Source organism: Acanthochromis polyacanthus, chromosome 20 (genome assembly GCF_021347895.1).
Source record: "Acanthochromis polyacanthus isolate Apoly-LR-REF ecotype Palm Island chromosome 20, KAUST_Apoly_ChrSc, whole genome shotgun sequence".
In the NCBI taxonomy this organism is placed as follows: domain Eukaryota; kingdom Metazoa; phylum Chordata; class Actinopteri; family Pomacentridae; genus Acanthochromis; species Acanthochromis polyacanthus.
The window spans coordinates 21,507,225-21,533,896 of record NC_067132.1 but is presented as its reverse complement, the minus strand read 5'-3'; the positions used below and the strand labels follow the sequence as shown (position 1 = coordinate 21,533,896).

The 26,672-nt window shown below is 41.9% G+C and overlaps 1 protein-coding gene across 2 annotated transcripts in view; it reads left to right on the top strand.

Moving 5' to 3' along the window:
* ptprn2 (protein tyrosine phosphatase receptor type N2) overlaps positions 1 to 26,672 on the top strand; it is a 144,529-nt gene that overhangs the window by 106,955 nt on the left and 10,902 nt on the right. For both annotated transcript variants that reach the window (XM_051940047.1, XM_051940046.1), the window contains 6 exons: positions 9,564 to 9,779; positions 11,879 to 12,082; positions 16,950 to 17,097; positions 19,278 to 19,351; positions 23,159 to 23,236; positions 26,054 to 26,173. In XM_051940047.1, the coding sequence (XP_051796007.1) occupies positions 9,564 to 9,779; positions 11,879 to 12,082; positions 16,950 to 17,097; positions 19,278 to 19,351; positions 23,159 to 23,236; positions 26,054 to 26,173 (840 nt within the window). The remainder of the gene's footprint in view (positions 1 to 9,563; positions 9,780 to 11,878; positions 12,083 to 16,949; positions 17,098 to 19,277; positions 19,352 to 23,158; positions 23,237 to 26,053; positions 26,174 to 26,672) is intronic.

Below are 26,672 nucleotides of genomic sequence, written 5' to 3'. Positions count from 1 at the left end.
CTGTGTCATTTTGCTGAAAAATGCTGAAAAAGAACGTATTGCCATTTACAAAAAATGCATACTTTTTAATGTGGACGTTATTTGTGGTTTTAGCCTGTTTTTTGGGGAGATTTTTTTAGCGATTATTTTGTAAATACATTTTTTTTTACTGTGATTGTACTAGTTATTATCTGTAATTTAACAAAACGTGGACCATAAGTAAAGTAGTCCGAAATTGTTGAAAACATTAAAACTTTTTTTATCTTTAATGAATCCTATGAAGAGATCTGCTTTATGTTGCAACAAATTGGTAAGTCATTCACAGACAACACTTTACTTTATAATAAAATGTAACAAAGTGAAGTAGTGCTTTTCAGTTAAAAGAGATATAATTCTATCAGTGTGTCCTTCCCTACATAGTTTATGCTTTGTGCCATTGTGTTTATGAGGGTTTCATGTTTAACACCCTGGTGTTAAAGCAGGTCTTACACAACATTACCAGCTGATTCTTCGTCTGAATCGGAACTGTAGTGGCACACAAAAAAATCTGAATGATCTTTTCTTCTTTAAAATGAATCAGTGGTTACTTACTAATGGACTGGACACAGATAGATGACATCCCACATTGTTATGATGCGTTTTCTCTTGACCCTAATCACTCTTTATCAATTTCTGCTTTGTCCTGGTGTGATGCAAAATATACAGCGGGTCCTCAGTTCCTGACGTCCTCGACCTATGGCGTTTTGTGGTTAGGTCACCAACTCTTGTTCCATCATTCTGACGTACGACGAACAAATTGTGCGTGGAACTAGTTGGCGAGTGTAACGGATGAATACATCATCACGTGGCACAATGAAGATGACTTTGGTTCCATTCGCTGCTGTACGTCACGTACTGTATGTGAGTTTTGACTTACGGGGAAAATTGAGTTACGTTGCGCCGTAGGAACGGAATTCCGATGCCAGTCAAGGACCCCTTGTACAGTGATGATGAATCCCTATTCATAAAACCAAGTTGCACTGGTTTTGGTCCAAAAATGGGTGTAGAATGTCCTCGGTTTGGAGTCTTGGTTACACTAGTACCACGTCTTTTTCCAGAGACTGTACTGTGTACTGTTGTGTGATACACAGAAACTCTTAGAAACATTGGCAGGAAATTTTTCTCTTAACTTGTACTGTGCAAAGTTTTGAGGCACATTAGATGTTTATATTACTATCCATCACACAATACCATCTGGGCAGCGACTGATTGGTCCCCAATTCATTCTGCACCATGAATATCTGCCAAAACTGAAGTCATAAAGAGCTATCTTCAGTCGCAGAAGAACAAGGATTCTGGGAACGGATGATATGGTCTTCATGGAGAGGTGATCTTAACGTCTTGCATCATTCTTTCATTTACATGGAGACAGAAGCCACTTAAACAGCCAAAATCCACAGTAGAAATGTGGCAAGTTGTCAGAGATGCTGATGAACAACCTGCCAAGTGTTCATGGGAGAACGGGTGCTAATGAAAATGCAAAAGATCGTCACACCAAATATTGATTATCATAGATTCTGGCATTATTTTTTAAAAGCAACCTCACTTTTCTTACTGTACTTTTGCACAATGCTGTACATAATGTAAATGATCGGTAGGACTAACACACACTGTACATGTAAACAGCCTAAATGAGCACAAAAATATGCATCAGTCTGTTGTCATCGTCGGAGATTACAACAACATTTTCTGTAATTTTACAGATATGGTGTGATTTCATACTCCGGGGCTATGACGCCACGATGCTGCTTCCGTTTGAAGTGCACATTGTCGTGCATGTGTGTGGGTTTGTCTCTCTGCTTTAAATATAGTCAGGATGACAGGCATAGCATTTACCTTGATGTTTACTGCTTTGAACTACTTGGCATGGGCAGAGCCTGGGCTGGGATTCACATAAGGCAGAGGCCTATTTGAACAAGCTCATCTGGGGAAAATACCAGAATGACATGGCTGACACACACACAGGCTTTGAATGGCTCCTCTCTGAGCAAGCGATGAGCATGAGACACAGCAATTCAAATGTTTCAAGTAAAACCCAGAAATGGGACCTTTTTGGTGTCTTTGAACATCATCCATTAGCAAACACGGTGATTCTCTCTCTCTCTCTCTCTCTCTCTCTCTCTCAAACACACACATTCAGACACAATGCATTTAAGACACTCACCTCACTGTCAGGTTTCTGCACCATAAGTGATGTTTAAAAGGGAGTTTAGACAAGAGAGCAACAGTGTCACCTTTTATTCTTTATCTCGCGTGTAAGTGCTAGTTTATGTCTGGCGGGCAAAATCAAACTACAGTGTAGCATCTAGCAACGTGTGGAAATTACATCTCTGCACTGTGAATCCGAACAGGCAGACTTTCAAACCAAACTTCGCATCGCTGCTTCTTGTTTTCAAGAGCGTCGTTTCATTATAAACGCAAAAGGATAAGCATGTATGGCAAACATCTCCAAAAGAAAAAAAAATAACCAGATGAGCCTCGATATCTTCCTCTCACACACATCTTGTAATATCGTTTCAGCAATAACAATAACAGCTGGAGGATCTGGAGGAGAGAAGAGCGAGAAAAAAAAAAAGAACACCCAAATGTATTTTGTTTTGCATGCATTCCTCTCTGCACTACAGTTCGAAGCTAATCCTCCAACACCTTCCCCAAATTGAGCCGCAGCAACAGCCTTGCTCGGATATTATTATGAATAATTTATTGCACCCCATTTCAAAGAGCCTAGCGCAAAATCCCAACTATTTTTGGTGTAACTGTATCGCACGTTAGTTAAGTCTGTAGGTGCACGTTGCAGCTGTTGGGCTCGAGTGCCGCACAGTAAATGACATCAACCTCTCGCTGATATCATTATGGTGTATATACAGTACATGTGGGCTCCTCTGCAAGCTGCCTTTCTCTTCTGGTAGATAAAATATAACAAGCTCTGACTCCTCCGTGTCCGGCTGAAGGTGTCCAGGTATATTCCAGCTCAGACGCATTGTGTATTTTACAAGAAACATCCACTAACACCTGGATTTCTGCATATTCAAGTTGCACACGCAGGGGACAGACATGCAAATATGCTCAAAAAAAAATCTGCAGCGTGTAGTCGCAAGCTAATATCTAAGCAAGTGAACTTACACACAAGCATCAGTGGATGTCTCTGCACTGCCATCTCAGGTAGTGCACTTGATCCTGACATTTGTTTAACATTCCTCACCCCCCCCCCCCCCCCCTCTCCCAGCGATGTGGTGAAGTGCCGCATACCTCTCCCTGCCATTGTTTGAACACACTCGCCGTGTTTCCATCTTTTTTATTAGAAATGTGAAATGTGTCATGAAGGCAAACACCCGCGGCGGCGACAGGAGAGGAGCGGAGGACAGATAAGCCTTTGCAGGACTTGTACTGGCTGTTGGAACATGTGTTACTCCGAGGAAGTACTTACCGGAGGAACACACGGCCGTGACAGCATCCGCCAATATCGCCAGTGACCATAAGAGTGACTCCAGTGTGTTGCTGAATTTGACTGCGTGTAGGTTTTCTGTGAAAATGAATCGATGCATGTCAGACCTCCCTGGTGTGATAACCATTAGCGCAGGCCTCGCCGGGGGATGTGACATGAGTTGTGAAATCGTACTGTGCAGCCGAGTCGTTGATGAAATGTGTGAAAATGTGTCCATTTGCGCAGAGTTCAAGTAAAGGAAAACAACAGGTGCCAAAGTCAGTCTTTCCTTGAGAGAAGAGGTTCGGTTAGTTGCTTTCTATCCTATTTTGCATCCTGTGTAGTGTCAGGGGGGATACTCTTGTTGGGTGGATTTAGATATGGCTGACAGGTGGGTGGCCAGAGTATGAAAAAGAGTGAACAGGGCTCTCTTCCAGTTCACCAGGATAGATATGATCGTACGGTTGACTTAGTGTTGGGACTGATTTTCTGGGGATTAACTTCAAGGGCCACTACCTATTTCTTACCAGTAATAAAACCCGGTCTCGATAAAAGTCTCCCACCATGCATTACTTCTGCATCCGTCCTGCATTAGTGCAACAGCAAGCACTGCAGAAAGAATTTTGTTCTCAATATTGCAGGAGAAAAAATAAATAAAAATTGCCTCTGTGGCCAGACCATTTGCGTGCCCTCTGGCAGCCGGAGAGAAAACAGAATCTGGATTCTGAATAATTTCTCATATATGAGGATGCGAGTGTGCAGAGAGCATGACGTGAGAAGTGTCACTCATGTGGTGGCTGTGGGGGAAAAAAAAGAAAAACAAAGCCAAATATATTTCAGTTTTGCAGCTGTACCACACGGTAGTTTTTTGGGGGTGCTGTAAAAAATTGTTGAGTCAATTTGAGCGCTTCAGATTTGGTCCCCACAGGCCGCCTTGGTTGGCTCTGCTTTTTTTTTTTTTCTTTTTTCTTTTTTTTCTGAGGTGGGGTGGCGTCCGATGCAGACCCAGGCTGGACAGCGAGCTGGTTTTTTGTTCTCCCCTTCACATTGCCAACTCCAGCTGTCACACCAAGGGACAATAGAGAAGAGGAGGGGGTGCTCTCTGAATGGAAAAAATAAACTGGAGAGCCCCCCTCGCCACGACTCGTCATCTGCATTTGACAGGACCCCCGTTCTCCTCTCTTCACCGCCCCTTTTCTTTTTGCTTTCTCCTTTTCTCTCCTTGTGCTCTCCATAATCCCCCTTTCTCTCTCTCCTCTCTCTCTCCCTGCTAAGTGCAGCTGTTGCTCTCCATTGGATCATTTTTTTCTACACTGATTGCTAATTAGGATACCATTTTAGTGAGTTTTATCTTTAAAACTTGTTAAACTTGCAATTTTCCACTGCCTTTTTTTCCCCCTCGTCCTTCTTTATTCTGGCAGATTTAAGGAGGAGAGCAGAGAAAAGACTTATCCAATTAAAAACAATCTACTTTAGGGTGAGATTTTTTTTCCTTTTTTTTATAACCGGAATGCACCCAACCTCCTATGCAGCATTCATATAGTTTACAACTACTGTACTGTGTGGTAGCCTCTTATTATAGCGCTCACTTCAGCTTTGAATGCAAAAGCCTACTTTGAAGAATAGACTGCCCCATCTCCCTTATTCTGCTCACATAACTGAATCCCTGGGAGAGGGAGCAGAGGAAAAGGAGAGCCTGAGAAAACAGCAATTCACACACCAAACACAGAGACCCCTAGTAGCTCAACAAATGAGTGACTAGCCCTATGTCCATTCATATCGCCCCTCGGCCCGCAAGCCTATTAGCCAGGCATCGCTCCTTGAACATTCACTGTCGACAACATGTGGAGGCATCGCTATAGCAACCAGTGGATATGACATGTGCAATGGACGGGGACTCCTGAGCTGCTGAATATAAGGAGGGGCTCAGCCTTAACTAAATGATCGCAAAAAACCCAACCCCACCACCTCCCCATCTCTTTTCATTGGCACAGAGGCGCTGAAAGGACTCACTAGTGGGGCTTCTGCACATTCTTCCGAGGCTCGGAAAATCAGGCGGGCATATCCCACATTCTTCTCCCTTTTCTTATTCTCTCCGACTCTCCTTTTTTTCTCTCTCTCTCTCTCTTTTTCTTCATCTACGTGTTGAAGCCGCGCTCTTTTGTTGGCGCTGGGGGGGACGCATGGGACCCTCGCAGGGGAACTTTTTCTTCTTCTTTTTTTTTTTTTTTTTTTTTCTGGAGAGAAGCGGACTGAGTGGGCGGCCAGGACGCACAGACGCTTCTGCTTGGAGCTGCAGCGGGCGTCAGTGGTTATCCATGCTCTCTGGAATACAAGACACAGCATCCTCCGTTCACTACGAAATGTGCGCTCTGCTCCTCGACATGGATTGGGGTAATTATCGTTCCCGGCTTGAACCGTGTGTCCGTCTGTGTGTGTTTTTTTTCTGTATGTGTAAGTTTGAATGCGTCAGATGCGTAAAAATGGCACATCTGAGGATCGGCCTTGGAAACTTGTGAGCAGCGTCGCGTTGAAAGCTGGTTTTGCTTCTGTGTGAATGAAACATAATAATATATTTAGGAGCTATGGTTTTTCGGGGTTTATATCATGCTTTTTCTGTGCGATCGCTGCCTGCAGAGCGACCCCCCCCCCCCCCCCCCCAAAAAAAAAAAAAAAAGAGGCTCAAATATGATCGAGCATTGTGCACAGACACACGATGTAGTTTATATAAATGTAAGCTCATCGTAAAAAAAAAAAAAAAAATCCCTCGTAAATGTGAGTCTTGAGTGCGGTTGCTTTGCTGTGAGCACATCTGGCTGCAGGGAACAAAGTTTGTGTGCAGGTTCATCCTCCGTGGTGCCCGGCAGCAGCTCCAACTCTAAAACCTGGAGAGCTGCTAAATGCACTGTGTGGCTGCATAAAATATTCTATTTTAATCTTGTTTTTTAGCTCAAAGTAAAACCCAATTACAATCATGCTATTCTAGGTTTCATTTAAAAAAAATCAAGAGTTAATAGACATGCCATTTTTCTGTTGCAGCTTTTAAGGTTTCCTTTGTTTTTCAATTTAATAATTAATTTCAGGAGTTTGCAAATGTGTTTGGAAAAGCGTTATTATATTTGCAAAAATTGCACGACTTTCCAAAGCACATGCTGTTGCCAGAAAAATAGCATAGTTTAAAAAATGTTGCAGCACAGCTAAATTGTTTTATTTATTATTAATGCAGATCCTAACTTCATTTTTATTGCATGAACACTGCTGTAAAGGTAGCTGATTTCATACCTTTCAAATCTGGAATAGTAGCTGCAAGTTTAAAGCAAAAAGGTTGATTTAAGAGTGGTACGGTTAGGCAGTTTTGGGGGGATTTTCATCTTGTACTTCTTAAAGGTATTGTGATGGGAGTGAATGGAGAGCCATCCGCCCGGCTACACCTCTCTGCCTGACCTTCCCTCTTAGAATTTGAATAATCCAGAGCACCGAAATCCATCTGCCCCTTGTCTCCCCTCAGATTGGCTAATTCACCAGACAGGGCCAATATGAATAGACGAGAGAAGCAGAAGGAGAAAGTCTGTTGGAGGCAGAGAGCAATAACCAGTTTGGATGCTTCACACATGAGACGTGAATCGTGTTGTACCGATAAAATACATTTTTTGAGATGCAAAAAATACATTTCCACACAGGGAATAAGCATAAATTCTCTGTTTCATTTTAGTTCAGCAACATAATTATAATTTTACAGATGAAACTTTACAATATAAGGCTTAAATCAAGTAAAGCATTTTTTAAGTTCTGATTATGCTGAGAAAATGTCTGTTTCATTCAAGGTTTAATCGTCATTTATTGCTGTTTAAACAACCAAAAGCAGTTTTCAGTCAACGTTATTCATTTAGCTAAAAGATCATTCCCCTAATAACGTAATTTGGTTGAATCAGACTCTCAATTATGGTCAAATAAAATTCTTGCAAAAATAAATAAATTGGAAAAAAATGTAAAAAGCTCAGAGACAAAACTCAAAAGGCCCATGAAGGTAATTCGTAGCCTCACATGTCCATGTTCCTCCTTGTTCCTCTTCCTTTTTTCTTTCTGTCTCTCCTCTGGTTTCCTTCCAACCCGATTACCGCCTTCAAACACTCTTTTATGCTTGCATTGCATTTCAAGCCTGTTTTCTCCCAAAGTGGAAATGCTTTTTGTTTAATTAATTTCAAGGTGTTTACCTGAATATTTTCAAGAGTAGCCGCAGATTGTGAAAGGCCACGTCTTTGATGAACTTGATATTACATGCACAAATACATTTTTTTTCTTTTTCCATAATAAATTAAAGATTATATGCTTTGGGATGCCAGTCTTAGGCTTGAATCTTTACACCGATTCACCGTGCTGTGTCTAGGGTGCTAAATACTTTGATTAATAAGTGAAAAGACAGTTTTTCAGCTATTATATTTCCATTTTTCTGAGTGTGATTACGTCAAAAGCTGGCTGAGAGGATAAATACTCCAGAAAATGATAAATTACGTGAACTTAAATGCTGCTGCTGCTGCTGCTGCCTGTGTATTCATCTGATCAGTGAACACAGACGAGTCACTGGATGGAGGCCACGTCTCGCCTCTGTATCTGTATATGAGCCTCTTCAGACCTCTCAGTTGTTGTCTAACCTCTTATGCTTGATTGGAACTACATGCTCAAGCCTCCGCAGTTGCAATCAACAGCAAGTGTCGTCAGGCCCAACACGGTAATCGAAAAGACCTGGGCACCGGCACAAGCGCTCAAACCTTGGCTATTGCGAGCTACAAGGTCAAACCACATTGTTCCTGGTCTGAGGTGCAGCGTCTTGTTTTGAAAACGGTATAACAAGATGTAGCCATCCTTCAGCCGGCCCATTTGACCCCTCAGGCTAAATGTCAGAGCTTTGCCATTTTTTTCTTTCCTTGGTGTAGATTTGATTCACTCCACCCATCAATCTTTCAATATTGCATGCAGACAATTAGGAGCCTGCTGATGTATTTGTGCTCCGTTATTGATATTGCCCTTTTGCAGATGTATAGCTATTGGCATGTGTGCAGCTGGTAAAATTAAATCAAAATCTGTGGTGAACTGGCTTTTACAGAAACCCCATGTTTTACATCAATCGTGGAGGACAGCGAGGATGATTTATGTGAGGTAAATGGTGCTGGGAAAAGGATGTTTATCTCCTTTTTAGAATCTACAAGCAAAACCAGCTCGACAGGATTCCTATATTTTATGCAATCAGCACAGAAAATCTTATTAGCAGCTACGTTTTAGGTATCTTTAATTACCCCTCCCCATTATTGCTCCTAATTATCACTGTTATGCTCTCAAAATATTATGTATCAGGGAGGCCCACAGGGAATTTATCATTACAGTAAATGGCCACAAGTGCACCAATTATCAACACACAGGCCAATTCTTTAACCTACACTGATAAAAATCTCTCAGATGATATTACAGCACATTAAAAAAAAAAACAGCTCGACTGTATAGTGATACAAATATACCTTCCTGTTTTAATTAGCATGCAGTGCGGGTGTGAATATTTGAAAAGGCTGTTTTGTTCAAGTGGAGCTGGATGTATGAAGGTCCAGTCTGGGCCGCCTGTGACTCCCCAGTCCTGGTAGCCATTAGCTGTGCAGCTTGGGCCAGGGCCTAATCCAGCCAAAACTCAGGACCAGAGGAGCTAATTAAGCACAAGCTTTTAGTATCCCAACCTCCTGTAGCTGCACAGTGCCAGCCCACCCCATGCCAGCGCTAAATGGGGTTGTAAATATCTATAGTGGGGCACAGTGTGGAGACAGCACCGGACAGGGGCTGGTAATAGGGTTGACTGAGCCTGAATGCATATTATAAGGCCGGTGTTCGAGCTGTCTAATGAGCGGTGCCGGTCACAGGAAAGAAGTGCAGCTAGGTGAGGATGCAGCACTCCACTTTTCTTTTTTTTTCTCACTGTAAAATCAACACAAGCCTTCAGGTGAAAATTGATGCGCTGCACACTTGATATGTCGGCCGCTGTAGATCAAAAACATCAATCTGAGGGGAAGACAGAGTGGCATCCTTTAACTGCTCTGACAGTGTGTGCTCTCTCTCTGTTTGTGTGTGTGTCCTCCAGAGGGGCAGCCTGACCCAGATCCCCGTGGTGAAGGAGACCAGGGTGGAGTCGGGCCAGTTCCTGCTGCTCTCCGTCCTCTGCATGCTCTTCATCCTGGTGGCGCTGGCAGTGTCCGCCACTTTCTTCTGCGTGCGCCAGCGCTCACACCTCCGCATGAAGGAGAAGCTAGCCAGCCTGGGGACTGACACCAGCACCGATGCCACTGCAACCTATCAGGTTAGACCAGCCCTCACGTCGGGAGCCAATCAGAGGCCGGGACACTTAGCCTGAGCTCTGCCATTGGAGGGAAACACACTCTGCTCAGATATGGTCCATATCCAATTGGTTTGCGAGAGTGTGTTTGCTCATGTGTGTATACAGAGTAATTCTGATCCACCTGCTTCTAGCTGCGGTGATAATTTGCTCTATTTATGACATAAATTGATATTTATTTTGGTGCACATTTACATCATTTTTGAGCGTTTAATTTCTTGAATTTTCACGTTATTGCTCCAGTGGATATATTTATTCGATGCTCCCATTTCATGAGGAGTGTGTGTCTGTGTGTGAGACAGGGATCAGGCCACCACTGTGACCTATTCCCTCTGTTCCTCCAGGGCAACGGGCAGCCTGGGCTGTATTGATTTTCAGCATTGGGGCTCAGCTGTGCCCAGCGTGGCACTCAGAACACATTTATCTGCATGTCGCGTTAACATTTTCAATATTTAATCAGGTTTTCACAGGGCTGCGCTAAAATGCTAGAGGTGTTGCACTGATGACCGCAGAGAAGATATCAAATAAAAAAAGCGAAATGGGAAATTAATCGCACCTCTGAAATTCAACCGTTTGTGTGATTACGATGAAAGAATTCTATCATGTTGTGCTACAGATTTGAGGTTGCTGTGGTCCTGGCTCATTGTGCACTGTCGACGTTTATGTGGGTGTGTACTACAAGCTCGACAGAGAGAGTTGTTTAGGGAGAGTGGGAGGGCATTATTGTAAGACGGCAGCACAGACTTTGTTTCCTCTTGGCCTGTCTTCGGTCTTATTAGTAGTCTGAAAGAAGGGGGTAACAGGGAGACTGTAATCCCACGACCTGTGCTCCTCTCTGGGCTCCATGTGTCTCTCCTCTGGCCCTCTCTGGCACTAACTGCATCTCCCTGCCTTCTCCTGGGACAATTTCTCAGCTCCGGTACAGCGCAGCGCTTTGCAGAGATGTTGAGAAGTAGGATGAGTTATGAGGTGGACCTGGATAGTGCCCTGGGGCCAAGGCCCAGGGCACCGCTTCATGGCTCTAATCATTAAAGTCTGACGGCGGAAAAGCTGATCCAAGACCAGGGCTTAGGGGGGCCTGTGCTCCAGAGGGAAATATCACTATGATTCATCATGAGATAGCATGTGCTTTCACAATGCATTTTCTCTGGCCTGGCCTGCCCTCGCTGTTATTAATCGAGTATGGAAATGAATTCTGTGGAGATGAGTGCTTTGCCTCCCAAAATCAAACACGATGGAGTTTACAGATTTAACACAGAAACATCAAACCTTATGAAGAGAAGCAGACAAACTGTGTAAGACTGCACAGAGCTTACAGTAAGGCATTTTTTCTTTCATTTTCCTTTCTTTTCATTTTGTATACCAGACTAGATAATGCCTAGTCTTCAAATTTTTGATGCCCTGTTCCTGCACTGAGGCATGATGGGAGAAAAGCTGAGTCATTAGGAGGAGTGTAATCTTCGTAGCAGTGGGTCTTTTAGCAAGTCTCAGAAGGTCGGAGATATCAATCAAAATAGAAAATTATACTTTACAATTGTGGCAATGCATTTTTATCTCCTTCTGCTCCTCTGTGGTTTTATACATTTACAGTGGAACTCCTGTTTGATTGATGGTTTGATTCTCCTATTATGTGTCTATCTTTGCAAGTTCTCCTTTTTTAAATATTGCACTTTATGCTGTCCTGACTTTACACTTTTGAGTGTGTGGTAAGAGACCCATCCTTAAGCAATGAAGACAGTCGTGTGGCAGCAAGGTGTGACACACTGAATTTATTCTGTAAGTCGTGTAGGGTTCCTCAACCATGTATTTTGGCATAATTAGTATAAGCTCCATAATCCATGAGGATAAGCCATTAATCTACACACAAGTGAGGACAGATCAAGTCATCCAAGATACAGGATTTTACAAGGTGCATTTACAGAACTCAGCCCCTAACAGCAAGGATAAGCACATAAAAAACCCAAAACTATTGTCATGTGCATGAAAAGGGGATAAATACGTGAAACCTTGCAAGGTGGAGGAAAAATACTGCGTTCTTCATCATCATTCCCATTAATCCCCAGGAGCTGTGTCGCCAGCGAATGGCGATCCGAACGTCGGAGCGCGTCGAGAGGCCGGAGACCCTGCGACACTCTCGCCTCAACAGCGTGTCGTCTCAGTTCAGCGATGGCCCTGCAGCCAGTCCATCGACCCGCAGCAGCACCTCCTCCTGGTGCGAAGAGCCCGTCCCCTCCAACATGGACATCTCCACCGGTCACATGATACTGGTAAGGAGAACTCCAGAAAACGAGTTAATGATGTATGTGGGGGAAAAAAAAAGTGCCAAGGGAGGAGTGAGGGTGGAAAGATGGAAGCTGGTTGAGATGTGGTTTGTTTCCAGGCCCCTCAGAGAGCATTTTGTGGTTCTTTGTATCAGATTGCTTCAGCTGCACAACCACAAAATCTCGTCGTGTCTCATGACTGTGCACTTAACCTGCCAGCGTGGGTTCGGTCTAGTGTGAGAGACTGATAATTCTACTTTAGGTCAGCTTTGTGGGCCAACGTCACACATTTGCGTCAAAGATTCCCAACTTGTGGTATATCTGCACTTCACAGGAGATGTGTGGATTGTGGGTTTGATTAATTAATTTGAATAAGTACAAATCAGGGCTTGATTTTTCAGAAAAGTATATCCACAAATTCACATGCTGCAGTTGTAGGTATGTGAAAAAATGTTTTAAGCTAATGGAAAGACAGGTTGAATAGTTAAATAATAGAAAAGCATGATGGGAAAAAGGCTAAAAAACATTTCACAAGGTCATGAATTAAAGAAATATTTGAATTAGAAAGCCAAAGGTGATGGGTAAAGGAATAAATTGTACAGCCACTGCTACTCCAAGTTGATATTTTTATAAAATTAATAGATTCACAAAGAATTCAGTTTAAAATCAGTTCATTTGGAGCATGATGTCAATGCTGAGCTCATCTGTGGAGACCTGTGAGGTCAGAAACGGTTGATAGTAGATCAGTGATACCCAATATACTTTTACACTGGTGTTTCGTCATCTCAAATTATAGCATGTGATTGTAAAGCTCCCCGTGTCTATGAATATGCTAGGCCCTGTGCTAAAAACCAACAGCTTTATTTTTCTTTGTTTATCTGTTTGGATGCGTCTCTTTTTCATCCCTCTCTCACCTCATTCCCTTCAGAACCCTGTTATCTTTGTTTTTTCCATCACTCTTCCCGCTGTTTTCTCCCTCCTGCTTTATCTAGGCTCTGTTGTCTTCATTCTTTTTTTTTCTCCTCCAACTTTTATTTTTTTCCCCCTGCTTCTACTGTGTCATTTTCTCTCTTTATCATTCTGTCCTGCTTCTCTCCTCTCTGTCATTTTCATCTTTTACCCCCTCCGTCTCCCTCACCGCTACAGCAAAATAAGGCAGACATTGTTTTGCGTGATGAGCGCGGCACAAAAAGTGAAATATCATTACCCATCTGATTGTTATTTGGATGTTTTAGAAATTTCGTTCGTTTAGAGTTTAGAGAGGTTTTTTTTTTCTGATTGAAAAAGCTTTCGGTTGCCAGCACTTTCACAAACACACAATGGATTGTTTTAATTTTGCACAACTTTCGCTTCATTCATTTGAAACAAGCTTGATAAAAGAGATGGATAGATGCCTTGCAGTGTTTCCATTAATGGAGTGAGCATTCATCACACTGCATGTCTAGCTTTTATATTGGGAGGCTGTAATGAATGAGAGTGAATCTGAGTAATGCCTTGTATTGGTGGTAATAGATGGGTTTTGTTGCACTCGTCAAGGCTTGTTTGTGAAGCCCCTTTTGAAAACACTGACAATAGAAAAGCATTTAGCCCTGCAAATAACAAAAGAGCCAACGTGAATCATTTCTAGGAGCTGGTATTATTAGCCCTGGTTTCTTCTTGCAAGCAGTACAGTGCGGAGAGGTAAAAACACTGGGACCTTTACTTCTCTTTCATGCCGTGATTGACATGGAGATGTCCTATATGGGCCTTCTTTAAAATTCCAACACCATCTCACATGAAACCATGTGTGAGATTGCCTTGTTATCACTGATCTCAGACCTATATTTTCCCATCTCTCCTCTCTTCTCCTCTCATCTCCCCTCTCCCGCTCTTTGGAGCTCACACCGTGTGGAGAAGGATGATGAATACCCAGCTATTCCAAAGCACACATGCTGGGGGTCCTTTTTTTGAGGCCCGATCACCTCTCACACACACACAAACACGCACGCTAACACACACACAGCAGCCACTATGCTACTGTGAGAGTTTTGTGCCGTCAGGATAAATGAACTACGGTGTTGTGCCCCACTGTGCGGCCCACCTTAAGACTTAAAAAGTCTTGCATAACGACTTCCAACTTCAAAACTGAAATTGGATGCCTCTGTGTGCTGAGTCATCTGCTGTGTTTTTTTCCACAGCTTTGACACGCCTCTGGTGCCTTAGATTTTCTGTGTTCTCTCTGTCGCCTGTTCCAGCTGTTGCACAGTGCTGTAACCTCCACATTTTATCTACTCGGTCACACAAAAAAACATCCAGAATAATTACATGAAAGCTTATTTGTCCTATGTGGCTGTACTGTATTTCTGTGTCCTTTCAGTACCATGGACAGCACTTTACAGCCACCAAACTTGTGTTTTTTCGCTCACAAACACAGCGAAACGTCCGTGTTCTGCAGAAACAGGGTCAAAATGTTGATGCAGTTGCAGTTGTTGTAGTGTTCCCTTGGCTTAATCACCTTTGCCTTGAAAACAAAATCAATAGTTAAGTAGCTCGAGGCTCTTTATCATTATGTTGAGTAGTTATTGTTCAATTTTTTTGCAATGATGAATTATTTGCTCAACGGGAAAATAGATTCAGGCTAAGGAAAATAGCCTCTGACTCATGCAACATGTTCTGCCCTCAGTGACTTTCCCTCTGCAAATTTTAAATGTAGTTTGTGAGCGGAAAAAAAAAAAGAAACAATTTGCAGCGTCCCATTTAAGTCAACGCAGTGTGTTCTTTTCATTTAGCTATTATTAGTCACACAAATCAGAGTACGTATTAATACCTCTTTTCACGTCACGCAGCTGTTTATCATATCATAAAGCTTCTCTGCACAAACTGTTACCAGTATTGTTCATTTTAATTTGACAGCAGAGCCTGACAGTAATGTGTTACCTGTTGTGTCTGGCTCCCCTGGTTGTCCCTTCATCCTGATTTCACCCAGCACCCTCTGCTGCTGAGGAGACTGCTTAGGAAGGATTAGACATTGTTTCCCTGACACCCAGGCCTCCCATCCCAACCCTCTTGATTGGCAGACATAATCCCCCCATTCACTAAACCTTCGTTACCCTGTCTCTGGAATATGCCATGGTCCACTGCCTCCCCCTAGAAACGGGAGGGCTTGATAAGGGGCTGCTGGCTGCATTGCATTAAGCTGCGAAAATATGAATTTGGAATGCAATCGATTCAGGGCATCGTTTGAATAGAATGGGATGCAATTCAGAGTGGATATATCAAGTACATGGAGATGTAATATTGGTAGGGGAGGTGGAATGCTGTCAGGCTGGCAAGCAGAGAGTACTTGTACAGGGTGACAAGAGCATAGTGGTGACAGGCTCTGTCAAGTGGCCATAATGGCATGCTGTCATTTTCCTGGGAAGACAGCAGTGTGTGTTTGTGTAGGCAATGCACAACCCAGCACATGCAAATATACGTGTGCTGCCTGCTATTAGAATTAACTAGATTTTTTTTTCATACAATAGAATTTTTTTGGCATGCATAAAATTGAAGGTTCAAGCAACTGAAACAAAGAGTGAAAATCTACAGTAGTATTTCAGAAATGTCACTTTATGTCATTAATGGGTTCAGATAGCACGCATTGTGCCGTCATGTTCTCTCATTATGCAGCTGCTTTTATCACGAGAGTTGTTTTTTTGGCTCTTCTCAGTGTGGCTTTTCATGACCTCAGTAGCACCTCTGCTTCCGTATCTAACAATAAACTTTGATTTCCTTTGTCTGTAGGATTTGTAATGTTCTTAATATCATTTTCCCGTGCATGCAGAAGAATACTGAATTCATGAGCCATCAAAGGGTAATTGCCTATTATGTGTTGGACAAGCTTATTTGTGATTATCATCTCGGTAGGAATTGTATATATTCTACAAAGACTTGGATTTCCTTTTTTTTTTTTTTTTTTTTTTTTGACAGGCAGGAGTGAATAAGTCGCCTGTAACAATGGAGTGTCACCGCTCTGCTCAGCCTACCTATACTGCTTTTAATATGGGATAAAAACCCCGAACATCTGGGTATCACTTTCATTGTATTAGCCAGCTGATCCCTGACATCAGTTTATGAGTCTGTAATCTTCTGTCTCACACAATAGCGGACTAAACCATTTAACCCCGTCGGGAGGGGAGCCATGATACAGGAGAGAAAGCGAAACACGGCGCTATGCTAAAGAGACTTGTGCTGCCAGCTACAGACTCTAAGCTCCCTAAGACTTGCCCTGGTTTGGGAGAATACGCAGGCCTGTACCCCTCCCCCTCCTCTTTTTCCATCTTTGTCTCTCTAGTGAATTCAATTTTGTCTTCTCCAAGCGACGGCTTAAATGCAGACAATCTTATCAGTGGCTGTGCAAGCAGTGAGGGACGTGATTGAAACACCCCTGAAGTATTTCCAATGCAGACAAACCTTTCAGGAGTCTTAATTGTGTGTGTGTTTTTTGTTTCTTCCCGGTCAAACACACTCGCACAAACACACAAAGACGCCGGCATTAGCACACCTTCCCCACCTAGATCTTCAGCAGCCTCCTCCTCACCCAGCTGTTCCACTATACAGACAATAATGCTACGTGACAGCTGATCATAGCTTTAAAGGAGGGCTGCGGTTGTTTAGGATTTAGTGTTTCGCTCTAATTATTTATTGGTTGGAAATTACAATAAAAACAAGAACAAGCTGTCACCAGAAAGCTCTGGCGTGGCGGAGGTGCATTGTTTCAAGTTTAAGGAGTCTAAATTCTCTGCAAACACAGTTCCTTTTTAGAGCCATATCTTGAGATAAATTCTGTTTTCTTTTGCATGGTTCTGGCTGGTCGCTTGAAATGGTGGTTGAGGTTGTGTCTGTTTTCCTCTAGTCATACATGGAGGACCACTTGAAGAACAAGAACCGTCTGGAGCGTGAGTGGGAGGCGCTGTGCTCCTACCAGGCAGAGCCCAGCGCCTGCAGTGTGGGCCAAGGCGAGCAGAACTCCAAGAGGAACCGCTCCGACGCCGTGGTCGTATGTAAGTCCATTCAGGCGTCGGTTGAGTCTGTTTTCTTTGCTGTGAAAATGTTCAAACCATTTACAAAACTGGAGCATTGCGGGGCGGGTCATGTAGCTCCATTCGCCGGTGTTGATGTATTTGTGAACAGATGCTCCAAAGAGGAACATAAAACCAGTTGGGGTAAACATGCCAACACAACGTTGTAGAACATATGCTTCCAAAATGAACAAATAATCAGCGTTGGTGCTGTAGCCAAAGAGCTTTTCTTAAACTCGTTTTTTCCTGAAACCCACTAAAGGTTTCTGGCATTGCAGTGAGATATTTATCTGTCTTGCAAATCAGCTTGCTTTGAGAGTTCTCTTGGATGATGTCGACCAAAGGCAAAGGGCTTGTTATTGGGTAACTACATCATTTTGTGCTGCTGCAAGCTTTGTTAGAGAAATACCTCTTTGGCATCTGAGACTCAGTTTAACTCTCTGAACCCCAAAACTCACAGGCAGGTTTGAAACCATTGTTATTTTTTTTAAACAGCACAATATCACAATTTATCATAGCAAAAAGCGTAAAAACAGTAAAAATAATTCAATTTTCAATGTTCTCACAGTTCTTGAATGAATCCTGTGTGATGTGCAGTTCCATTGGGAAAATGAATCAAGCGTAATGTTGTAATATTTCATCAAAATCCTTTGATATTACTGGTTACATATAAAAGTTGACCAAATTTGCTGTTCCCACATTCTTCACACAGTGACTCAGCTGCAGCTGAAAGTCCCTGACAAAAATTCATGGACTATTTGACTGAACTGCAGGCTGTGTTTATACAGATTTATGTTACAATTTAAGTTATTTAGAACCACTCTTTTTTTTCTTTACTATAGTAGTAACACTTGTGGGCTCTTGGAAGAATATTTTACATGTTGATTCTAGTGTTTTAAATAAATGATTAAGGGAATTTGACTTTCATTTATACTTTTTTTTATTTATGGCATTATAACTTTGTCATACTGCACAAAAGATATTCTGTAGTTGTGGCTGTGCTGTTTCCATGAAGGCACAGGTCTCTATATTGGAGAAAAATTAGCCCAGTGTAAATAAAAATGTGACAGGGATTTAAAAATGGGGTTCACAGACATTTATACTCTATATAGTACTATATAAACACTGGAACATGAATCTAAGTGCTCTGCTGCGTGTCATTAAATGTTAATCTAAACCACCCAAGGATTAGTTTGAAATAAAAAAACAAACAAACATTAGAATTACATTGAAGCATTTACATCCAATTCATATTTCTGTACTTGAACACACAGAGTAAATACATGTGGCTCTTCAGCAGACAAACAATGCGGGTCCCTTTTCCCCTTTTATTTTAGCCATATGTCTCATATGTCACCATTATCTACAGAGTTAGGTCACTTTTGCAGGGGTCTTTTTTTTTTTAAAAAATTGATCATCTGCAAGGATAAAACAAAGTCAGAATTATGTTTTCTTTACTTCTGTATTGTTGTTTCAAAAATGTGAAGTGGTAAATCTAATTTACATCTATTATTTATTGAATATGTGCTGTATGAGAAAGCTTGACGAGCATAGCAACAGTAACCAAGTGTCACATGATTCCATAAACCAATCAGGATTCAGCTGCATTTGAATCAATGTGATCACAGCTGGTGTGTTGCTTGGTTACTGTCAGTCAAATCTGACCACACTCACACAGCCCTGACAAGCTTCTGAGGGTTAAACTCTTTGTAAATAATACATAAAGGATGTTTGTTTCCTCTGATTTCACCTCATGCAGCCATGAATGTAAGAAAATGCATCAAGCCAGGTTTTCATGGGCTTTGATTTTTAAGCAAATGCATATAAGAAGAAAGCTGAAGTGGGTTCAAGTTCATAGGAACGTATTAATCTTGCAACAGTTTCACTTGTTTAAGAAAAAGCGGATTTTAAGATCACAAGTCACGGACTTCTTAAGATAAAAATTAAATATTTCACTTGGAACATTCCTTAGTGAAGGTGAAGCAATTCAGGACTTTAGAACATTGTGTGTGTATGATGAAAGCCCGGTGAAATTGCAGTCCCTGAAGCCATTTCAGTTTCATATTCCTCTGTTGCTGCTCAAAATTCTGTTGTTATTGTGCAGGGAGGGGGGAAAAAAACGGTGGAAATATGTACAGATGAATTATGCATCTCCATTACAGATGATCATTCCAGGATCACCTTGAAAGCGGAGAATAACCACGGCAACTCAGATTACATCAATGCCAGTCCAATAGTGAGTATTGTTTATTCATTATGGCTCCACATTTGGCTAATATCTGTTGTCTCTGAAGCCTCTCTCTCTCTGTTTTTGTACCTGGAGCACCTGTTGTGGCCGGTTTTTACTCTGAGATAAAAGTAGTTTCAAAGGGCTTGTCATTGATCCAGATGCATTGATCTTTTTTTAAAAACTTTGTTCTCCATGCTGGGAACCTCGGTGGATTCGGTGTGTCTTGTTGAATCACATTGCTACTTTTGCTGCTTTCAAAATGGCTGCTCCCTTGAGATACCATCCTTTTTTTTCATTCATCCACACTAAAAAGAATTATACTTTTCTTTTTTTTTACTAAACAAATGTATCCACCACAAATCCAGAAAGACCTCAGTGTTGGAGAGGACTAAGGTTATTTTTTTTCAGTATTTTTCTCCCAAAACATTGCCAGTCATGATTACCCCTGAGGCTGCTGAAAAGGGATTCCATCAAAGGGAACAGGAAACTATGCATTTCAAATACAGTGCCAAAATTTCTGAGGAGATAGATGAGCAGGGCACACACAGCTGCACTAAAAGCCTATTACTCTTCAGAAACAAACAATGGAGACTTTTAGATGCTCTATTTATTCCTCCATTTTCTCTAATGGCATATTCAGAGAGGTTTTTAGCTTATTTAAACACTGCTGTAGTGCGACATTTGCCATCTTATAGAATAATATTAGAATAAAGTTAATCAAGGAAACAAGTTAGCGACAAATCAGATTTTTTTAAAAAAAAAGAAAAGCGTTATCCAAGACTGTTTTGGTGAGGTGGGGGGGGGAAAGAAAAGAAATAGGAGCGGATGTTGAAGATGGGTGAAGTAATGGCGGATGCAGTGGTGTGTGGATGAAAGGACAGTAATTACACCACAAAAGGGACCCCTGGCTGAGCCCAGCAAAACTGTGATAATTATGTCTGTCAATGCGGCTTCTTCCTCCTCATTAGCTTCAGGGGCAGTGGCCTACGAGTAAATAATCTGCCGCTTCTTTCTGGGAATCCGGGGTCAGGGAGGCAAAGGGACGGGGCGATCCGAGCTCAGGGTGACGTGCACACGAGGGAGAAAGCTCGGATAATGTTAAATACTTGACCACAAATGATGCAAGCGCTCCCGGATGCACAGCATCATTAGCGTGAGGAATGGCTGGCAGGAATGCACGGTGACACAACATGTGGTCAAAGCCTGCTCGTCTTTGTCTCGTCTGGCCTTTAAGCGGAACCCGTGTGTGCGTTCCCCACCTGTTCTCCACGCCTTTTATTTCTTTCAAACTATCCGGGATGAGCTCAAGCCGGCGTTTAGCTTCCAAGCTTCTCTATCTTATATAAACAAAGGATCAAGGCACTACAGCAAGGTGTTGAAAGTTGAGTCGCTTCTCCGGGAGCAGATATGTGTGCGAGCTATTTTAGTACAAGCTATTTTACTTCAAACCAAAGAGCACTTCTTTGCATCTTTTTGTTGTAGTCTATCTTCTCCCCACAATGGCAAGGGGAGGACAGCTGAAACGCAGGACTACTCTTTCATGTTTGCGCTTTAGTATTCATGCAGGGATGTCAGCACACAGCTACAGCATGTCTGTGTCCTTGAGATTGGCTAAACGGAGTGGAAGCGCTAGCATTCGGCATCACCCTTTCATTTCTGTGGGGGAGATTTTCTGTTTTGTTTTGTTTTTTAAAAACTAACCCATGTGAAGAATTTCATCCAGGAAGGATAAAGAGAAAACTGAATGTCTAATTGAAGTATAAGACTAGGTAATGACCACAGTGTTTCCTTCATTTATGTCTCCTTTTGTGAAATTTCTTTAGAAGAGAGGCAGTCAAATTTTCAAATTTCAGACAAGCCTTGTGTTGGTGGACAGACAGAGCAATTTCTGCCACTCAGACTTCACTTCTGCCCCCAATGATCATCTTGTAACAATAGCCAGAATTAATATTGACATCCTGCCTGACATCTCATAGATTACCCACTCACTTTGGATAATATGGCTATAAATCACAAATGAACTTAAGTGCATTACAAAAACTCGAAAATATAATAATTCACAGAGCCACGGATAATGTTCACCAAGTGTCCCCTTAAATCCAACTCTTTCAGAACGACACTCTGCTTCTACTAAGGCTGACTTATTACTGCACTGTCTGGAAGTGGATTAAAAAGAGCAAAAAAATAACAATTTGTTGCTTTTAATCCACCAAAATGAAAATAAATTCCGAGTAGACACGAGATGAACTTGGAAAAAACTATTTCTATTGAAAAATTTCAACGAAAGTTGTACGTTTTGGTTTCTATCAGCCTTTCAGAGCATTAAGAATTAATCCCTGTTGTTCAGGATATTAAACATGAGGAGAGAAAAGTATTATGGTAATATTAAAAGCCATGAAGAAAATGTGCCATAATTATTTTCCTTTTAAGGGTGAGTGTCAAGGTCCATGAGCGAGACAAATGAGTCTAAGAAATACGCGAAGAAGTGAAATGAAAAACCAGATCTTTAACTTTTGAGGCCATGCAGAGTGTCCTTGACAAGTTGTTCTTTAGCGTTAAAAAAAAAGTGTTGGTAAAAAAATGAAAAAGCCATTAAGTATGACCCTGTGACTTTGCATTGTGGTTCTTCTTGATGTCTCACCCCTTAACTCTCAGTTACGATTAAATGCAGTGCTGCAAAAAAAAAAAAAACTCCATTGGTGGAAAAGAAGAAATGAATCAATCACACCTTGACTATATGAAAAATAGTACAACATTTTTCTCATGCGACTGTTTTCCAAAGATCTACCATTTACTATATTAACAGAACCCCTGTACTTACTAAATACGCCACTGTTTGCCATTATAATGCATCAATGTGTTTCTTTTCCATCAAAATATGTCAACATTTTTCCACTGATGCATCTCGCACCAGAGGGAGTGTGTAAAAATTCATTCAAAAAAATGTGATCATTGATTTTGGGGGGCCGACCTCAGCTAACGCCTACTCAATCAAACCTCAGTCCCATCCCTCAGATCAGGTCCCCCATGTCATTATGTCCCACCTCAACCTCCAGCTCCCTCATGTCAGCCGCCTCCAGGCTTTAAAGCCCCACCTCAGGATCGTGTTTCGTGCAGAAACACGTCAAAGCTTTAAGAAATTGAGTTCACAGAGCCATTTCATGAGGTCTTTGAGGGAGAATATGTCGGTATAAAGACAACGTAGGAGATACCAAGAGGAATGAAATACAGTAATAGTGAAAAATAGTGACAAAGAACAGGCTTGTTGAGTTGTAAAGCATTAATTTAGCATGTTAAAGGATTGGAAGTAAGATTTGCTCCTAGAAACCAGCCAAAAAATACAATAAAGATATGATATCTTTTAAAATAGACATCAACATCAACATTAGAGGTGCCTGTTTGATGCGTTTTTACACGATAAAGTGGAAATGCATCAAAGTTCAAGGTCTCCTGCTGTCTTCATATGCAAATAAGATGTTTGAAGAGGCTGATTTTCAGCAGCCCGGCATACATCCTTCAAATATGTGTTCAGCATCAAGTGTAACATCCACAGTTCACCCACAGTGTGTAGCTTCCTCCATGTCCCAGTTTACTCTAATCAGACCCACAAAAATAGTCCCATCCTGAATAAGACAGGGTTTTCAGGGGGAATGAGAGAAAAGAAAATGGAAGTGTTTTCTTCAATAGCTGCTGATCCCTTTTTCGTTCCCGCATCCAGATGGAGGCTTTGATGGAAGTCTTAACCAGACAATATGTTTTCATCCACCAGTCTCCGCCCAAACACTGTGTCACACTCTGTTCCCTCTCTCCCAGATGGACCACGACCCTCGTAACCCGACTTACATCGCCTCGCAGGGCCCGCTTGCTTCCACCGTGGCAGACTTCTGGCAGGTAAAACGCATTCACTGCTCATCTTTTAACATTTTGTCTCCACGGCGTTAAGAGCTTGGACGAACCACACGTCTGGTCCAGTGGCTTCATTTGCTTCACCATGTGGTCTGTGTTTTTCATGCCCTGTTTTTAGTCCAAGAAATGGGTATATGGATTACTATGATGGCTGAAGCAGGACTTGGAAGTGTCTCAACACACACACACACACAGACACACACAGACACATTTTTTCATTTCACGTGACTTACATTTATCAAGGATCATTTGAAAATCATAAGAGGCTCCCTGTACCCCAAAACTTTCCTCAGATTCACAACATTTCCTTCAGTAACAAAATGATCCATTGATAGTTATTTCCACAAACTTGAGTTCACTGCAAGCAGGAACTGCTAATAGCTAATTTAGCATACATTTAATGGGGCTATTTTGCCAAAATGTAAACAAACAGAGGCCGTAAAACAGCTCGAATTGTAGCCCATAGTCGCTACTACACTCAGCTCACTTAATCCACTGCAACATTAACATCATGTTTACATCCTCTAAAGAATTATGGGCACTGATTCCAGCACAGCATGATTATCCCTCAAATAGAGGCAAAACAAAGGAGGCTTGTATATTTTTAGGAAAATGCTTCGCTCTGCGACTCAGATGTAATGCTAATACATGAACTGGGAATAGGAGTAATGGTGCTGCTGTTGTTTCTACTCATCAATAAAGCAGAGTCAGTAGCTAAATGTGTAAAGCAGACCTGCAGCTTTTAGTTTTAGACAGAATTCTTGTCATAAACACCCCCTGGAAGTCAAATGTTATTCATAATAATACTGATATTTGCTCATATTTGCATTTTTTTCCCCTCAAAGCCATTTGCTTTCGTTCCCTTGTCTATAAATGTCAGAGGAACCTGCCATCAATCACTGGATATAGGCTATTGTAAAACATGTCAACTTGTGTGGAAGTATGCCTTAAATGATGCATGGACGCCAAATGGCATTCTTATGTGTTAATAGGACAGCACTGTAGTAATTAGTGGGCCCATCACCTCCATATGGTGAAGTAACTCCAGCTAGCCGTGACCAGGATATAGAAGTGTGAAGCATAAATCCTGGCAGACCAGCTGGCCCTGCACTCTGCACTCTGCATCTTGCACTGAACAGATACTCATTTTGAATCATTACGATAGTGCTGACTTTGTGTTTGCACAAACGTTCGAGGCTGCTTGTGACTTCAGAAGGGCGGTGCAGCCAAGTTTGGTCTGGTCTAGCTCTGTATGCTCGAAGAATAGCCGTTCTAAGTCACTTTTACCACTGAAAAACAAATCTGCTTGCATGCTTCGTCATCATATGGTGTTCACATTAATTAAACCTCAGTGGCTGTTATTTGAAAATTGTACATTAATTGACACACAAGCTCATACAGGAATAAAAGGTGCCCGGTCTGCTGTACTTAATTTGTAAATTTCAAAGTACCTGAAATGAAACAGTTGATAATTATCATTTTGGTTATTTGTTTGTTTGTCTGCCAGTTTTTTTATGCGCCAGGTGAATAAATGCATATCTATTATCTAATGAAACGGGCTATTTAGACATGAACTCAGCTCTAAATCTTTCCCAATTAAGCAGAAAGTAATAGAAAATTAGATACAGATTGACTGACACGCTGAACATCAGTTCTGTTTCTGGTAGCCATTCATTATTCAGTATGGTTAACCTTGGATTGTGGCAGGAGGAGGGAAAAAAACCCCACTCTTTTACCCCATTAAAAGTAAACAAACAGGGGAAACACTGGCACTCTCATGCAAATGGACCGTGCAGGAGGCAAATCTTTTTGCTCTGTCCTATCTAATCCACACCGGCCTCAGGCAGTGCTCTGAAAGGCGGCTCTGCTCTAATCCTCCACTCCTCATTCCTCCATCCCTTCATCCTTCACTCCTCCATCCATCTCCCCTCCCTCCCTCCCTCCTTGGCTATTACCTTAGCTCTGCTGGGCCCTCCTGGTTGCTTCTTCTCGGAATTTGCTGCAAAAAAAAATGTAAAAAGCCAGTTTGCATGACTTCACAGAGCACAATTCGGGTTATTTTAGGGCTTCTTTTTTGCTTTCATCTGTGCAAATGATACAAAGCTGGTGAAACTGCTAATCACGTTCTAAAAATATGACGTGGTTTTTATAAGCCGGAGATGGAACGTAAGAATGCACTTTCATCTCATCACCTGCAAATATCTGCTAAATTGTACACGACTAAATGGATAATATTCCCTCACATTATCACCTTGCCTAATCTCATCACATCCTGGCACAATTGGCACAGTTGGCGTGTAATGTGTCCACTGGGCTGGATCACGGAAGCTTGTGATTAGTGTATAGTCAAGGCCATTGTGTTTTTATAGCAATCATAAAACCCGCGTTTCCTCCTCATTTTCCTAATGGCTGCCGTGAGGCCTGTATTTTTTTGTTCCCAAGGACACATTAGATTGTGATAAGATGAAATGGAGCAGCAGCAGCGCAGTAGATGTTGTGATCTTCCTCAGACGACTGGGAGAGGGCGACACATGACGCGCCCTCCTGCTGCTCGGCCCAACATTTATCATTTGTCACACACAGAGAGGTGACATTTATTCGTACTTCCTGGATGAAGATTAAGAAATCAATTTCACCCTAATACAAGGCTGCCGTGTAACGCTAATGTGCAATATGCTGCACCTAGTGGCACAGTTCAGCTACATATTAGTGCTGTTGGAATGTCACACGGATGCACACGGAAAGGTTTGTTGTCTCAGGATGTGCCGAGTGGATATGTGACGCCTGGTTTCCGGTGTGTAGATGGTGTGGGAGAGCGGCTGCGTTGTCATCGTCATGCTGACCCCCCTGTCTGAAAATGGAGTGAAGCAGTGTCACCACTACTGGCCTGATGAGGGATCTGATGTCTACCACATATACGAGGTATGTCAGCAAGATGGATAGCAGAAGTTACAAAGCCTGGAGGTTGTGAAAGTTACATCTGGATTACAAAAAAAAGCATATTTTCTTACTGCGGGTGGTGTCTAGCCATGCAACTAGATTTTATGTGCCGAGGTTTTGCGAAATCTGTCTCCACGACAATACAACGAAGATGAAGTGAGTGTCGTTTGTAGTGCTCACAGCATCGCAAAATGACATTTAAAAAATTCAACCGAAACATGTCTATCCAGAAGCAATGTCCATAATTTACAGACCTCGCTGTGAGCAGCTCTCAGTGGAGCTAAAAAGGAGTAAAATCATCTCTGTGAAGCTGCTGAGTAACAAGGACGCTGTTTTTGTGAAAACATGTTGCTTTTTTTAAAAAAAATGTAACCAAATTAATTTCTTTCAAAATTTATTGAGATAGCAGCAGAAGTCTACCGTTATCTTCAAACTTTGTTTTATAAGTTGATATGAAAAGTTGTACTCGAAAAGGGTGATG